We start from the raw sequence: 16,037 nt of genomic DNA on the forward strand, positions 1-16,037 counted from the left end.
CGGCTCTTCCCTCTCCGTGGGGCCGGCGCAGACCCACGCGTGATGTCTTCCCCGGGGGGTGGGGGTGGCTGGCTCCATGCGAGCCCGGGCACGGGGGCACCCGGGGATGGGCCCCCCCCGCCCCGGCGCTGCCCCGGCCCGGGCGCAGGGAAAGCCGCACTTCCCGTCTCCTCCCCGCGCACCTCATGGAAGAGGAGGGGTGTGGGAGCGTAACCCTCTCGGCGCCGGTGCCAGCCGAGTGGCCTTAATCCTCAGCGCCAGGGAAAGAAAGAAAGAAAAAAAGAATAATAAATAAAATCCCGTTTTCCAGCCGCTTTTCGCCCCCCCCTCGCCCCCCCGCAGCGCGATCAGCAGCCGCCGGGCCCGGGGCTGAGCCGAGCGGCGGCCCCTGCCCGCCTCGCCGCAGCCTGCTACGCCCACGACAACAATAATAACGGCGGCCGCGGCGGCTGGGGCAGCCGGAGCCGAGCCCCGAGCCGGGGAGAGACCCGCAGAGCTACCCCCCGGGCCGGTTCCCACCCCTCCGGGGCTCGCCCTCAGATTTGCGGGAGGGAGGAAAGCGCCCGGTCCCCGGCCTGGAGGTCCTGTCTCGTTTAAAGAAAGCAACTTTCCTTGGGGGGGTGGGGAAGAGAACGGGGGGGAGCAGCGGGAGGGGGGATGACACCAACCCCGGCGGCTGCCGCGACGCGGCGGGGATGGGCGTGCGGCGCGGCGGGCCCCGCGGCTGCCCGAGGTGGGTCCGGAGCTCGGGGCGGGGAGGAGGGGGGCGCACCCAGGGTTGCCCCCGCTGCGGGCCGGGAGGCGGCTGCCGGGGCAAAGCTCGCAGTGCACGGCCCGGCTGGGGTGCGGGGCGGTGCGGGGCGGAAGCACCCAGAGCCGGACCCCACCACCGCCACGCGTGGAGCCCCCCCCCCCCCAGCTCCCGGCGCGCCCTCGCCGCCTCTCCAGCGCTGCCCGCGGCCGCTGCCTTGGAAGCTCCTACCGGGGCAGGCAGCCGGAGGAGAGCGCACTGAAAATGCCCAGCCTGCCATCTCGCCGGGGCCGCGGGAGGCCGGGGCCGGGGGGGGGGGGGGGGGAAGTGGAGGGGGGGGGGGGGCGGTGAGGCGGCCCCGAGCACCCCCCCTAGAGGCGGGTGCTCCCGGCCGCCCTCCCCGGCGCTGCCTGCTCCCTCCCCTCTGATCATGTTGACATATTCACACGGCCCGGAGTACTAGTGATGCTTTGCTGCAGCGTTACAGTTTCCGACACCTTCTTTTTATAACTCGGCTCTGTCCCCCTTCCACTCGACCTGTCAAAACCACGCCTATGGAGCCACACAATTGGTCCGAAAGCGTCAAAGAGCCAATCAAGGAGGCTCCAGCTCCCTTGTAACCCACAACACATCCATACAATCTGGTGCACGCAGAGCACAGACTCACAGGGAATTCTCAGAGCTGAGAGGCTCCTTCTCCCTCTCTCTCTTTCTTTTCCTCTCTTTCTCCCCCCCCCCCCTTTTTCTCTTCCTTTCTCTTTCCCTCTCTCTTTCTCCCTCTCTCCCTTGCTGGAGCGCTGCTGGAGCAGAGACAAGAGCGTAATTCTTCCAGATTTTTTTTTTTTTGAAGCGGAGTGAAAGAGAAAGAGAGGGGAAAAATAAAAAGAAAAGGAGGGTGAAAGAAAGAAGAGATCCTGATGGAAATCAGGGCACCCTGACCAGCTCCTGCTTGGAGAGGGGGGAAGGAGAGGCGGAAACGAGATTTCCCTACAAGTTTTTGCTGCTGAAGGTTGCTCAGGAGCCTTCCTCGGTCGGCGAGGGGGGGTGGGTTTGTTTGCTTCTTTCTGCTTTCCCTCCTTTCCCAGCCTCTGCTCTGCAGCCTGACTGTACGGAGGAAAGGTGGAGGGGTGGGGGGGAGGGGGGGGGAAGAACCAGCCACCCAAAAAGAAAACCCAGCTTCGACCCGTCACCCTCCGCCACGAAAGAAGAGAAGGGGGATTGAGACTAAGAGAAAAAAGAAGAAGAAGAAAAAAAAGGATCTCGGCTTGTCCAGCCCTTCTGCGGCAACAGGAGCAGACAGCGAACCCGGTGGATTTTTTTTTTTTTCCCCTTCTTCGGCGTTTCTTTTCCAGCGCAAGGACTTCCACTCAGGAAAAAAAAAAAAAAAAACCAACAACCCAAAACCAACAACCCAAACAAACCCGCAGAGACCGAACACAAAAAAAGCAAGACTAATAATGAACAATCCTGTTAATCCGCTGTCCCGAGGGCTGGGGATGTGCCCCGGCTCGGGAAGTTGTAGGCTGTAGAAGTTCTGCCTCTCCCCCATGTACTGTGCTGTCTAGAGCTTGTTTCCCCCCACCCTATTTTTTGGTGCTTTATTGCTGTTATTGTTATTATCTTAATTTTTCTTCTTCATGATGTGCTGTTAGAAACCACTCCGGGACTACTCCAGCAGTAGGAAGACCGAGGAGTGGAGTGGATGAATATACCGATGAGAGATCCAGTAATTCCTGGGACAAGCATGGCTTATCATCCTTTTTTACCTCACCGGGCACCGGACTTTGCCATGAGTGCTGTGTTGGGACATCAGCCTCCCTTCTTCCCGGCTCTGGCTTTGCCTCCCAACGGGGCAGCCGCCCTCTCCCTTCCCGGGGCTCTGGCTAAACCCATCATGGATCAGTTAGTGGGGGCTGCAGAGACTGGTATCCCCTTTTCTTCCCTGGGTCACCAGGCAGCAGCCCATCTGAGGCCTTTAAAAACTCTGGAACCAGAAGAAGAGGTGGAAGATGATCCGAAAGTGCATCTGGAAGCCAAAGAGCTTTGGGAGCAATTCCATAAAAGAGGCACGGAGATGGTGATTACCAAATCGGGAAGGTAGGTCTGGGTCCGGGGGTTCGTGCCTTCCCCCCCCTCCCCTTTCCCCCAGCCCTGTCTCTGCACCCCACCAGGCTGCTCCAGAGCAAGGCTTTTTCGCCGACAAATTCTTCCGTAAAGCTCCTTTCACCTGGAATTATGGAAAGTTTTAGGCAGCTGAAGATCCGAGTCCACCTCGGGCACCACGCTGCAGGGAAAGGCTCGACCACTGAACCACGAACCGGCCCTGCTCAGCGTGTGCGTGTGCGGGGGGCGAGAGGGTCCCTTCATGGTTCAGTAGCTTAATGCTTTCTGGAGAAGACTGGTAGCAGAAAGAAAATAATTTGGGGTTGGACAAGGAGCTGGCCTGATTTCAGCCTTGCTACGCGTAGTTTTTTCTTCCTTAAGAAAGAGAAAGGGAAATAAAGGAAAAAATATTCGGAGCAGCGTATCGCTGCTGGTGAGGCAGGAGCTGCAGGAGGGCAGATAGGCTCAGTTTATCGGTTGCTTCGCTTGTGCCTCTCTCTCTGCTGGGGTCTAGGCTTGCATTTGTGCTGACTAATTACATCTGGAAATGCACAAAAAGCTGACAAAAATACCCAGCGGTCCTGCAGCCGCTGCTGTGGTGGCAGGGAAGGTTTTGCAGCTCCGCGCTGCTTGTCGCTGTATTTATATAACCTTCACGTGGGAATGAATGAAAATACACGGCGCGTCCACGCTCGGCATTTCAGCTTTTTATAGGTTTACCCATTTGAAATCCCTCTCTATATTCGCTACTCATTGACAGCTGTGCTCTTTTACAACTCTACCTATTGCTGTGATGACATGTAGGGAGAAAACTTTCTTCGTACCCGGGTGTTTTTCTAAGGGACTCTCTTAGAAACCTCCCAAACAATTCGCGTGTAATTTGCCAGGAGAATTACTCGAGGAAGCCACTCCTGAAAAGTCTTCTTAGCTGGCCTTCAGCTGCCTTGCTGGAGCTTCACCTACTTGCAGAGCACCAGTTACAGGCTACAGGCTCAAGAAAAAAAAATTACTAAAAACAACTCAGAGCAGCAAGGAAGAAAAAAAAAATCCCCTTGCCCATTTTACTGCTTTCCCGAAGTTTTCTCTGTTAATTGTGGTCAAAAGTTTTTGCGCGAAAGCCTCGGCGAGTATTAAGCGCTCTTACATGTTGCAAAGTCATGTGTTTCCTTTTAAGTTGAGATTGCTGAATGCCAACCGCTCGATATAATAAACAGCAAATTTGTGGTATCCTGTTGCAGTTTCGAGCTGGACTCGGGAGCGGAGGGGAGCGGGGTTTGCAGAGAGCCCTCTGCACAAATGGGTTATCACCGGCAGGCTGTAGCGCTGGGAAAGCCACGGCAGCCACCCTGCCCTCGCTGTAGGTTTTTTTTTTTTTTTTTCTTCCTCTGCAAAGTGAAAAAGTCCCCTCTCCGCTTTTCACCGGTGGACTAGGTTAGAATAATGCGGAATATTTATTTTATCGGGGCGCGATCTCTTCCCAGTTCTTTGTTTAGCAGGCAAAAAGGAAAATAATGAGCGATCTGAGAGCCCCAAGTGAGACTTTGCTGTTTAGGAATGGCAGAGGGTAGGCGCCTGCTGATTTCTAGGGAACACGTACCTCTCCCATCCCAGGGACCATTTTCTCCTGAAACTTTTCAGCGTTTGAGAAACCTTTTCGCTGGGGGCGGGGGGAAGCCCTTTTGCTGCGGGGGGGGGAAGACGCGCACACGCGACTTTTCTGCTTGAGAGCTGAAGCGATATACTTGGTGGACGCGCTACCGAGATTCAGGAGCTTATTTAAACGCTGTAATTAATTTTATTTTATTTTCGTCTTGTCTTTTCTTTACCCCCCCCCCTCTGCCCATAGGAGAATGTTTCCTCCATTTAAAGTGAGATGCACTGGACTGGATAAAAAGGCCAAGTACATTTTATTGATGGATATTGTGGCGGCTGATGATTGTAGGTACAAATTCCATAATTCCCGGTGGATGGTAGCCGGCAAAGCTGACCCTGAAATGCCAAAGAGAATGTACATCCACCCGGACAGCCCGGCCACCGGCGAACAATGGATGTCCAAAGTCGTCACCTTTCACAAGCTGAAGCTCACTAACAACATCTCTGACAAGCACGGATTTGTGAGTGCCTTTTACACCTTCCTTTGCCCCCCCCCCCCCCCGCCCTTTCCCTCCCTCACTGCCTGGCCGGAGCGGTGGGTCCCGGCGGGGGGGATCCACCCGGGAGCGCAGCGGCTGCTCGGCCGGAGCCGTTCCCGCAGCCCCGGCTGGCAGCTCCCGCGGGTGGCCGAAGTGCGGGGAAAACGGGGAATAAATACCTCCCTCCACGCACGCGGGGACCTGCATCTGTCCGGTTTATAATATTCCTTTATTTTTTTTTTTTCTGTTGCTGAGGTCAGGATTAAACACTCGAGTTTATTCTGTAACCTCTCCGAAGCCCCATCTGTGCCATTCAGCATTAACTTTAGAGATATATTTCCAGCATAGCACAACTCGATATTTCTCAGAGCTGTGGTGACTTTATATATCTCTCTATATTTTTTTAATAAGGTCGATCACGCTTTTTAAGCATAGGAAAATGATATGGATATGTGTATAAAGGGCTTAAAGGCCTAAGTATGCAAACATTTAAATATATATTAATCTGGATAATGTAAAGCAAGGCAAAGTGAAAATAAACAGGGACCAAAATCAGAGGTCAAGTTGCCCATTCATGTCTATCCACTCCTTTACATTTACTGGGTGTGCAGAGATAAAAACTTACCCTAAGAGTGAAATCAAACAAACCTGCTGATAAGTGCTCTGACGATCCTTGCCATTTCTTTCTATTCCTGGGAAAGCCTCCGCCTCGGAGCCGGGGGTTGCTGGTGGTGGCCGCGGTCGGGGGATCTCTAATGTGCCGAAGATTGCATTTGCTAGCTGTGATTTGATTAGGCGATACATTTTTGCCTTTCGCAGAAGGCCTTAAGTGGATTGGGGCAAGCAATTAGACCTAGCCAAGGCTCTCGTGGTGGTGTTGCTATTGTAGCTGCTGCTGCTTCTTTACTTGATTTTAATTTTTTTTTTTTCACGTTGAAATCAAAAGACATTGCGGCCGGAGCCCAAACAGCTTCTCCCCCTCTCCTAGGAGAGCTCTGCTGGGATTTTAACCCCCTCTCCGAGAGGTCCAGCGGAGAGCCTAACCCCGGCGAGCTGGAGCTGTCAGTGCTTTTTGTTGGATGCTGCAAGGCGTGTGCGTGTGTTTGGAGTGTGCTCGGCGGGGAGGAGGAGTGAGGGGAGGAAGGAGAGGGAAGGCAAATTAGGAGGAGAAAGTGCCGATGGCTGGGGAAAGTGCGAGGCGGGGGTGCTGCTCCAGCTGACCGTCTTCTTCCCCCCCCCCCCCCCCCCCCGCCCTCTCTGCTGCCGGCCGCTGCTCCCCCCCAGACCATTTTAAACTCCATGCACAAGTACCAGCCCCGGTTCCACATCGTCCGAGCCAACGATATTCTCAAGCTTCCCTATAGCACGTTCAGGACCTACGTTTTCCCGGAGACTGAATTCATCGCAGTGACCGCATACCAGAATGATAAGGTAAGGAGATTAAGAAAGGATTTGTTTTACGTGTTTTGGCTTTTAAGAGAGCTTTTACTCTGCATTGTTCCCTTAAAAATCACGAAGCCCATCCCGCTCCTCTTTTTCTCCCCTTCAAAACCTCCTTGATCCAACTTCGGGAAGGCGCCGGGGGAGGGGGTCGGGCACTCTCCTAATACCGACCTCGGGGAGGGTATTAGGGTTAACCTGCTTAGGGTTTTTTTCGCTCCCCGGTATGGGGAAAGGGGTAGGATGGGGTGGGGATCGCTGCTTTCAGTGTGGATTTAATCTAAGACGCATCAGGGAGAAAAAAAAGAAAAAAAAAGAAAAAAAGAATAAAAAAAGAATCGGCTCCGTGTGTCGAAAGACGGGGAGGGGGGGGAGGAGAGCAGCAGGGCGATTTTGTAATTCTTCCTGGCCTTTGTGCTGTTTTAGCTCCTTTAACAGCAATTGGCAATAAGGCTAGAGCACACGTCTGGTTCCTATTATTATTATATTATGATTTTTTTTGCATCCTGTAGTGTTTTATTATTTTTTGTGGTACAGAAATATGCTCTGATCAGAGAGGGCTATCTCGCTTGAATTTAGCTGGAAGGTCTGAAAAAGCCAGTGTGAGAAACTTTTGCAGCACTGCAGACACTACCTTTCCATTTCTGTTGGTTTATTGTCGCTTGCGACAAAGGTGGTGTATTTGGAAGAGTGGCAAATGGCGAATTTATGATAATTAAGTCAAGTGGAAGGAAGCAAAGGAGCCAAAAAAGGGACTTTGATTTTTGTTCTGTCTATAAATTATAACTTTGTGCGTGTGTGCGTTAAGCGCAGAGGGTCTGGATGTGCAGCGTCCACTCGCTGCAGTTTTCCCTTGCCTCTCTCTGTCCCCTCACATCCTTCACTATTAAAAATTAAGGGGTGAAGAGGCGGGGGGGAGGCTGCACCTTTCTGCCCTCGTTTTCCAAAAAAAAAGCCGTTTCTCCCTCGGGCCTCGGGCTATTTTGTTCTTTTTCTGCGGCCGGGCTCTTGCAAGGAAACGGAAAGAAAATGTGTGTACAGAGAGTAGACTTTGCTTTGGGACTTATCAGCAGGGCTGTTCGCCCCGGTCTATCAGCTGGGGCCGGCTTGGTTAAAGGACAAAAATGAGCATATTTGTCTGATTGCCATGAAATCTCCTGGAAAGCGGCGTGCTGGAGCGGCGGGGAGCCCTCGGCTCCGGCGCTGGGAGAGCCGCCTCGCCGGCAGGTCAGAAGGCACGGCCAGGATCACCTGGATTAAAAGTCCTGCTGGTTTTAGCAGTGGGTTTTCCTGCTCCTTCCTGATCCTGCGTGTGCGGCGGGGGGCGGAGGGGGGGGGGTGTAACTTGGGAGCCGGCGCCGGTCCTGCCCGGCACTCAGCCTCAGGCAGGGGTTTGCTCGTCGGGGTCCTGCTCTCCTCTCAAATTGGAGGGTTGCGGCGCTTCCAGCCCGGTCCAGGACCGGGACCGGGAGCGGGACGGCGGGCAGGCGGCATCCCCGTATCCCGCTATAGTGAGGGGAGTCCCTGGCCGGGCTTTGAATCCGCCTCCTCGCATCGTCCGCGCAGGCACGGGGACTTGCAGGGTGCTCCGCACCCCCCCACCCCTCCAATCCCTCTAAACGCAGGAAGAAACAGCCATTCCCTGCAATAACCTGAATTCCGAGGAAACCCCCAAGCATTCACCAAAAAACTTACACCCCCCCCCCAAAAAAAATCAGCTCGCTCCTGGCACCCCCGGCGCCCCAACAGACACGCACACGCGGAGCATAATGCGATTATATAAAGTATTTTATTATAGCAAGGGGGTGGGTATGATTCCTTTGCGGTTTAATTATGGCATTTAAAGAGTTTTAAGCGCAGGCATAACTTGCATGGATCGCATTGCACGGCTAAATTAATTCCGATGCGGTGGCAGCAACACGGGGCTCTTTCATTGCCACCACAGCCCGGGTCACCGGCCAGCCCGGCCGGGGGATCGGGTGCGAGCTGCCTCCAAACAGGCTCGGCAAAACAAGGAGATTCACCCCAAAACCAGAGACCTTTGTCCTCTGCTCCTGCCGAGGTCCTGGTGGAACTGAAGGAACTGAGGAGAGGGGTTTTTTGCTGTTGTTTCTTAATACAAAATCTCCTTATTTCTGTCCCAACCCCCCTGCCTATTTTTTTTTCTCCATCCTATAGATCACTCAATTAAAAATTGACAACAACCCCTTTGCCAAAGGTTTTCGGGACACCGGGAATGGAAGGAGAGAAAAAAGGTGAGTCTGCATAGATTGTATATAGGCGCCTTGTTTGGTTTTCATGTGTAAAGCTCAGAACATGAGCAGAGGTCAAAATCACCAAACCACACTTCCCCCCACCAAAATTCGTAAGGATCTTGTCATTAATAACGCCAAACTGATTGCATGGGAATTCTTTCCTGCTTTCCGCGTTTATTTTTTACATCGGAGGGGATGGCTGGCCAAAGGAATGGTGGTACATTAAGCAAGTATCACTGGAACAAAGAAGTTTCCCTTAAAATTTTGAGAGGAATATTACATTATAGTTTGTATGTGGGACTGCAAAAGAGGGAGAAGTGAGGGCAGAGCTGATTGCTGGTTGAATCTCCTCTGTTTTTTTCCCGGGGACTGTATCGAAAAGACTAAAGTGTGGAGGAGAAACATATAAATAAACTGTTTTGACAGAGGTGTCTCGTGAATATGGAAGTAATTAATGATAGAAGATTTTTTATTTTTTCTAAAAGCAGCAGGACACAGTTTGTGCTCCAGGTAGACAGACGGACAGAACTCGTTTTAATGGGACTCAAGATTTTTATTTTTAATATTGGAGAAAATAGAGAAAGGAATGATTTTTTTTGTTTCTTTTGATGGGGGATATGTCTTTGTTTTGTTACAGCAGACAGGATATTTTAGCCGTTTGCACTGGGGTTTAGAGTTTAGATAATGAATAAATCTGTCTGTTCCTCTTTTTTAACAAAAAAAAAAAAGGGGGGGGGGGACACGACACGGACGGTAATGTAAAACAAGAGGCCTTTCTCCCTGCCCAGCACTGAGCCCAGCACAAACACACACACACGCACACGCCAGTTCCTCTTGTCCGTCAGTGTGAAAATAAAGCCAACACTGGAGCCACAGGACGGAAATGATTTCTAATTTCTCTCTAAATATAAATAGATTTTTAGTCCGGGTTAATTGTTGGTGAAAAGATTACATAAAGTGCCTAACAAAATAACCACTTCCTAGCAATCTTAGCAACCATTAAGATGGCTCATATCTCTGGAACATCCTTGCCTTTTAAAAGCTAATCTCCAGGGAATGCTTCCCTCTTCCCTCCGCCCCTTGTCTTTAATATCTGCCCTTGCTGAGGAGCCGCTCACCGCTTCCAAGAAATCTCCTCTCATTAGCAGCCAAGTCCTGCCTGCGAGAAACGCGTTCCCCCCTCGAGAGGACCTTGGCCCTTAATTCCCCTGCCCCTGTCATCCCCCAATAGGGACACAAGAAGGGGCTGGGGAAGGGATGGGGGGTCCTGGGGGGATCCCGGGGGGGTGCCGGGGTCCGCTCGCCCAGCGGGTGCGTGTGCCCATAGGAAGCAGCTGACCCTGCAGTCCATGCGGGTGTACGACGAGAGGCAGAAGAAGGAAAACCCCACCTCGGACGAGTCGTCCAACGAGCAGACGGCCTTCAAGTGCTTCGCCCAGTCCTCCTGCCCCGCCGTGCCCGCCGTCGGCACCTCCAGCCTCAAAGGTGAGAGCTGCGCAGCCCGGACCCCCCCGAGTCCCCCCGGGGAGAGCCTGGGTGCCTGCTCCGCGAGGGGACGGATCCTGGCCTGCACCGCTGCCCTCTGGCACTGACGTTTCTTCCTTCCTTCCTTTATCTCTTCCCTCTTTTCTCTCACTTCTTCCTCTTCTTCATCTCTTTTTCCCTCCCTCTCTGTTCTTCTTGCTCTTTTTGTCTTTTTCTTTGTCTCTCCTTCTCGCCTTCTTTTCCTTTTTGTCTCACTCGCCTTCTTACTTTTTCTTTCTTTTTCTTTCCTTTTCCCCCTCTTTTTCTCTCTCTTTCTCCCTCTCTGCCCTTCCAACTGTTTCCCTCTCACTTTCTTTCTCTCCTTCTCCCTCTTCCCCGGCCTCCCTCTCCCCCTGCTGCACGTTCATTCCTCCCCTCCTTGGTTCAGAAAGGAGCCAGCTCTGAGTCAAGGGAGCAAAGACAGACCACGGGGCAAAAGTTCAAAACTGGAGTCACTCCATTAATATTCCTCTCTGAATCTGTTATTAGAGGAAGGATCTTTCCCCTGGATACAGTCCCGAACTTTGTTATAGAAAAGTCACCCTCGATTTCTCTCCGTGCGGGGTTGGGAGCTGTCTGCAGCTCTCTCACATGTATTAATCCATCCCGGGGCGGGGGGGTGCAGGGGGGAGGAGGAAACAACCTCTTTTTTGTTGTTGCTTTACTCGTTTGTTTAAAGTCCTGCCGAGCGGCGGGGAGGGGAGCTGGGAGGGGACCCGAAAAACAAACCAGAGCTTCGCACCTGGGGCGCTGAAATTAGGAGATGAAGCGCAGAGGAATCCAGCGAAGCCGTGCATGCGTTTGGGGAGGGGGGGGGTGGGTGTCCAGGGGGTGATGCAGGCGGATGGGTGTGCGTGTGTATGTTCAAAGTTTGCCCGTCGAAAGGGCTGAAAAGTTTGGAAAAGTTCTTAGGAGACACATCCCCAAGACCCTCTAAGCTCGCCGAGAGGGCGTTGCTGTCCCTGCAGCCCCGCTGGCTCTGCCGCGGCCGGGGGGGCTCCCCGGGGGCTCCCCGCCGCCCCGAGCAGCCCCGGCGGAGCGGAGCCGCTGGCCCTGGGCCCGCCCGGCTGGGGGGTCGCTCCTTCGGGCCGCCGCTTTGTTTCGCAGCCAGTTTTGCTGCGCTGTGTAAAACTCGGGTTGGCTTGGATAGGGTGGGTGGTGGGAGCCGGGAGGTATATTTATTTATCTAATAATAAAAAAGGAAGTATTTACATTGAAATGTCTGGCCGGCCAGGAAGCCTCTCTGCCCCCTCTCCCAGCCTGACGGGGGGTTAGGGACGTGGCAGTGCTGGACCCCAGCCCCGGGCTCCCTTTGTCTTGCAGATCTCTGTCCCAGCGAGGGAGACAGCGATGCAGACAGCAAAGACGATCCCTTGCTAGAAGCCAACGAGTCGGGCAAAATCAGCACGACCACCGCCACCACCCCAGCGCCGGCCAGCTCCGCCGCGGCCGCGGGAGACGACCCCCGGGAGAAGGGGGGCAGCCCCTCCAAAAGCCACTTCTTCCCCGGTGACTCGGCGGGGAGTCGGAGCCGAGAGAGGACGGAGAAAGCCCCTCCGGACTCCCGGCATAGCCCGGCTACTATCTCTTCCAGCACCCGGGGGGGAAGCCTGAGCGGCGAGGAACTGAAAAGCCCCCTCAGGGATGGCCCCAAAGTAGATGAGAACCGGCTGCTGGGTAAAGAGCCCTTCGCTCCCCTCACGGTCCAGACCGACAGCACGGCCCACCTGAGCCAGGGACACTTGCAGAACCTGGGCTTTCCCCCCACCCTGGCCGGTCAGCAGTTCTTCAACCCGCTGGGGAACGGGCACCCGCTGCTGCTTCACCCCGGGCAGTTCGCCATGGGGGGGGCCTTCTCCGGCATGGCCGCGGGTATGGGGCCACTGCTCGCCACCGTCTCCGGGGCATCTGCCGGTGTCTCGGGACTGGACAACACGGTCATGGCCACGGCGGCGGCCCAGGGACTCTCGGGAGCATCGGCGGCTGCTTTGCCTTTCCATCTGCAGCAGCACGTCCTGGCTTCTCAGGTACCGCATTCCGCTCCCCCCCGCCCCCCCCCCCCGCCTCCCGCTGCCCCTCCGGAGCAGGGGGGTCCGTCCTGGGGGAAGGGAGGGGGCAGCGGAGCACCCCCTTTAGCGTCCTCGCTGCCGGTCCCTCCACCCCCCGGCTCCTTCTGCAGGGGCAGGCGCCGGGTTTGGGGGAAAGTCAGAGATGGGAAAGTCCCGGGGAGGGGGATGGGGGGGGGTGGCCCAGCTTGAACTCCCGGAGCTCTTCCACCCGTCCTGCCGTCCTCTTGCTCCTGTGCTCCGTGGGACACCGTACCGGGCCAGGCCTCTGATGCTCCCCCCCGCCCCTCCCCGGGAGGGCTTGGCGGCTCCCCGGGCAGTCCCAGAGCGCAGCTCTGCGGGGCGCGTCCCGGCCTGTGGAGCGGCGTCGCCGTCGCGGGGGGTGTGTGTGGGGGGGGTGGTGGTGGGGGGTGGTGATGGTGGGGGGGTGGTGATGGTGGGGTGTTCCCGGGGCTGCCCTGCGAGCGGCGGCTATACCTACGGGGACAGAGGGTTCGCCCCAGCAAAAGAAAATCTCGCGGACAAGGAGAGTGGGGGAAGACACACCAAGGCCCTTATGTCATTTCGCCCCCCCGCCCAGCGGGAGGGGAGCCGGGGAGTGGGGGGCCGTGCAGGACAGACCCTCGGCAGGGGCTGCCTCGGGGGATCCGGGTGGTTTTGGCCTCGGCACTGGGAGGACGGGTCTTCATCTCCTCCCGTGGGCAGCGGCAGCTTGGCCGCTGTCAGCTCTCCCACTGGTGTGTGCGTGGGGCGTGCTGGCGTGGGGGTGCCGTAGAGCATACCCCGGGGGATTATGTGCAGGCCAGTAACCCTTTTCTTTCTCTCTCCCCCCTGTCCCGCAGGGCTTGGCCATGTCTCCCTTCGGAAGCCTCTTTCCCTACCCCTACACCTACATGGCCGCGGCCGCCGCCGCCTCCAGCGCCGCCTCCAGCTCGGTGCACCGGCACCCCTTCCTCAACGCCGTACGGCCGCGGCTCCGCTACAGCCCCTACCCGCTGCCCGTCCCCCTGCCCGACGGCAGCAGCCTCCTCACCACCGCCCTGCCCGGCCTGGCCGCCGGTTCCAGCGAGGGCAAAGCGGGGGGGTTGACCACCAGCCCCGGTTCCGTACCCCTGGACTCCGCCTCGGACCTCACCAGCCGCTCGTCCACCCTCTCCTCCGGCTCCGTCTCCCTCTCCCCCAAACTGGGCGCAGACAAGGAGGCGGCCACCAGCGAACTGCAAAACATCCAGCGCCTGGTCAGTGGGCTCGACCCCAAGCAGGACAGATCCCGCAGCGGCTCCCCGTAACCCCCCCGGCCTCCGGGAGCTCATTTCAAAGCAGTCTCTCAGTGCACTTTGTTTGAAAGAAACCACATCCTCCTCCCACGAGTTGTTTTTTTACCCCCCTCTTTTATTTTGGTTCCCCCCCACTTTCTATTTTTTTTTTTATTAATATACTCTCTCTCTCCCCCCCACCCCCGGCGTTGTGTGCGCGTTTATCAGCAAAAAGGTATCTGGTGAAGCAGGGGGGTGAGGGTAGGGAGAGGGTCGGGGATGGGGGAGCGAAGCCGAGGTGGGAGAGCTGGGTCGGAGGCTGCTCACAGGGAGCAGGCTGGCCTGGCCGGGTCACCGGCGGGGTTGTGGCATCCTCCTTTCTTCTTTTTTTTAACCGTGTAACATTAAAAAAAAAAAAAAAAGAGAGAGAGAAAAAAAAGAAAAAAACATCTAAAAGCAAAAATAAAACAAAAAATCAAACAAACGTATGAATAAAAATTAAGTAAGAGAAGTGATTTTTTCTTTCCGAAAGAAAAGTGTGTAAGTAACTCGCATATCGGTTCTTCAACAGTTGTTTCCTGGGTGGGTTGTTAACGACAACCCCCTTAGTCAATATTAAGGGAAGCTGTGTGTTTAAAATATTATTGTGACGCCTGAAAGCCAGTCGGTGGCTTTTTTTGCATGTTCCATTGTAGTTGGCTTTTTTTTGGGAGGGGTGGGGTATTTTTTTTTTATTTCGGTGGGGTTTTGTTGCTTATTTTTAATGCTCGTTTCAAATCCCAGGGAAAAATTATTATTAATAATAATAAAACCAGAAATAAGACCCTTGTCCCTCTACCTTAAACATTCTCCCTGTAGCAACAACAATAAGAAGTGTAGTTGGAAAGAAAAAAAAAAAGTGAATTTATTTTATCTAAAAACCTCTGTAGCTTGACTGTAGGTTTATCACAGCTTTCCCTCTTTAATTGTATATGCAATAACAAGGTTTAAACATGCTGAGAAGAAGAAAAGAGCGGACACTATTATTAAAAAAAGTATTTATGTAATTATTTGATAACTCTTGTAAATACGTGGAATATGAATACTCGAAATTAAACTTTAATTTATTGACATTGTACATATCTCTGTAAATACGACTGCAGCTGTCTCTTTTTTTTTCCTTCTGTTTTTATTTTTAGTCGTTTTCATTTCAAGTTCATAATTCCTTTAAACATACACCCCGACCCAGAGGAGAAATACCCCCATTTCCGAGGGCTCACTTTTAAATCGGAGTTCACCCCAGAAAAACCTGACCTCGTCCTTTTGTAAGACAGTCGAATGCAAAAGGCAAACCAGAAATAAGAATTAAAAAAAGTAATCGAAGATATTTAAAAAAAAGAAAGAGAAAAAGCAATGTGCCATGGTAGCTTTTAATCCTCGATTTCTTCAGTGTTCAAAGTGCTACTTTCCGTATAAAATGTCAACAACAACAAAAAATTATATACGTTAATACACGACAACAGGCTTCTCCAGTGGCTTGAGAGAAAAAAGATGAAGATTCTAGGATTTTCTTTACTTTGTATTATTTTTTCCCCATTTCCTTGGTGTGTCAAAAAAACCAACCCCACGATGGAGTTTTACTACTGTGCTTATTGTTGTCTTTGTTTGAGTGAGTGCATATTTTCTTGGCTTGAAAGTCAGGTGCTCAGAGCTGGTTCAAAGAAAAAAAAAAATGAAGGTATATTTTGTGTTATATAAATGTTGAGAAGTTCTTGCTATTTTTTTTTTCTGTAATTTTTTTTTCCCTTTTAAAAGTCACTGAAGTTTCAATAAATTTTTATTGAAATGTCTTGGGCGTACTGTGAAATGCTTTCACCCCAACCCTCCCGAAAGTGCCTGGGAGGATGGAGGGGTTGAAAGATATATATCCCTCCTCTGCCTTTCTCCTCCACCCCCATCCCCTTCCCAATATTAAGATATTTCTCCCGGAAAGAGCTAGTACGAACCAGTCGGGATGGTGTCGTTTGAATTGTTGGTGGGGAAGTATGAGTTTTAAGCAAGCTGTTTAATGTACCTTTTCCGTCTTCATCCCTCCCGCTTTTAAAGTCGATCCAGAGGCTACTAAGTCACCTCTTTTAATGGAACAATATTAAGTGGCGTTTGAAAAGTTAATGAGAAAGGCTCAGCTATGCTTTTATCTGTCATAAATTAATAACGCAAAAGTGAAGAATTAGAGAATAGATCGGTTAAATTTTAATGCAGAGCCCTCCTCCAAAGTTTCCAGGTAAAGTGCTCAGGAGTTGATGGTGTTGCTGGGCTCGTTTTCCCTCCCGTCCGGGCAGAGGAATTGGCTTTTCCAGTTAGTTATCACCTGGAAATACATGGGATTTTTTTTTTTTTTCTTTTTTCCCCCCTCCCTTGGAATCGCCCCGTCTCGCCCTTGGGCCGATGATATGTTGAGATTAAGCTAGAAAATGGCTGAAACGGGGACAGGCATCCAGGCTGCAGGGTGGACCAGTGGCCTGGGAGGT

At 53.2% G+C, this 16,037-nt stretch overlaps 1 protein-coding gene across 3 annotated transcripts; it reads left to right on the top strand.

Annotated features, from left to right (window-relative positions):
• Positions 1-676: 676 nt before the first annotated feature.
• TBX3 (T-box transcription factor 3) lies at positions 677-14,658 on the top strand. 3 transcript variants are annotated; one of them, XM_054844167.1, is made up of 8 exons: positions 677-733; positions 2,404-2,848; positions 4,701-4,968; positions 6,271-6,417; positions 8,605-8,681; positions 10,009-10,166; positions 11,529-12,232; positions 13,114-14,658. In XM_054844167.1, the coding sequence occupies exons 2-8, from the start codon at positions 2,454-2,456 to the stop codon at positions 13,558-13,560; spliced, it is 2,196 nt and encodes a 731-aa protein (XP_054700142.1). In that variant the 5' UTR covers positions 677-733; positions 2,404-2,453; the 3' UTR covers positions 13,561-14,658. The 3 variants fall into 3 exon arrangements, with proteins under 3 accessions (XP_054700142.1, XP_054700141.1, XP_054700143.1); XM_054844166.1 differs by lacking the exon at positions 677-733 and adding an exon at positions 1,342-1,795; XM_054844168.1 differs by lacking the exons at positions 677-733; positions 2,404-2,848 and adding an exon at positions 4,027-4,211.
• The last annotated feature ends 1,379 nt before the right edge of the window (positions 14,659-16,037 follow it).

This window comes from Grus americana, chromosome 16, assembly GCF_028858705.1.
Source record: "Grus americana isolate bGruAme1 chromosome 16, bGruAme1.mat, whole genome shotgun sequence".
Taxonomy (NCBI): domain Eukaryota; kingdom Metazoa; phylum Chordata; class Aves; order Gruiformes; family Gruidae; genus Grus; species Grus americana.

Bases quoted from the DNA above. Each gene is read 5' to 3' on its own strand.
- TBX3 (XM_054844167.1), top strand. From the start codon at position 2,454: ATGAATATACCGATGAGAGATCCAGTAATTCCTGGGACAAGCATGGCT. The intron at 10,167-11,528 runs GTGAGAGCTGCG...TTTGTCTTGCAG, and splicing joins CGGCACCTCCAGCCTCAAAG to ATCTCTGTCCCAGCGAGGGA. The intron at 12,233-13,113 runs GTACCGCATTCC...CCTGTCCCGCAG, and splicing joins AGCACGTCCTGGCTTCTCAG to GGCTTGGCCATGTCTCCCTT.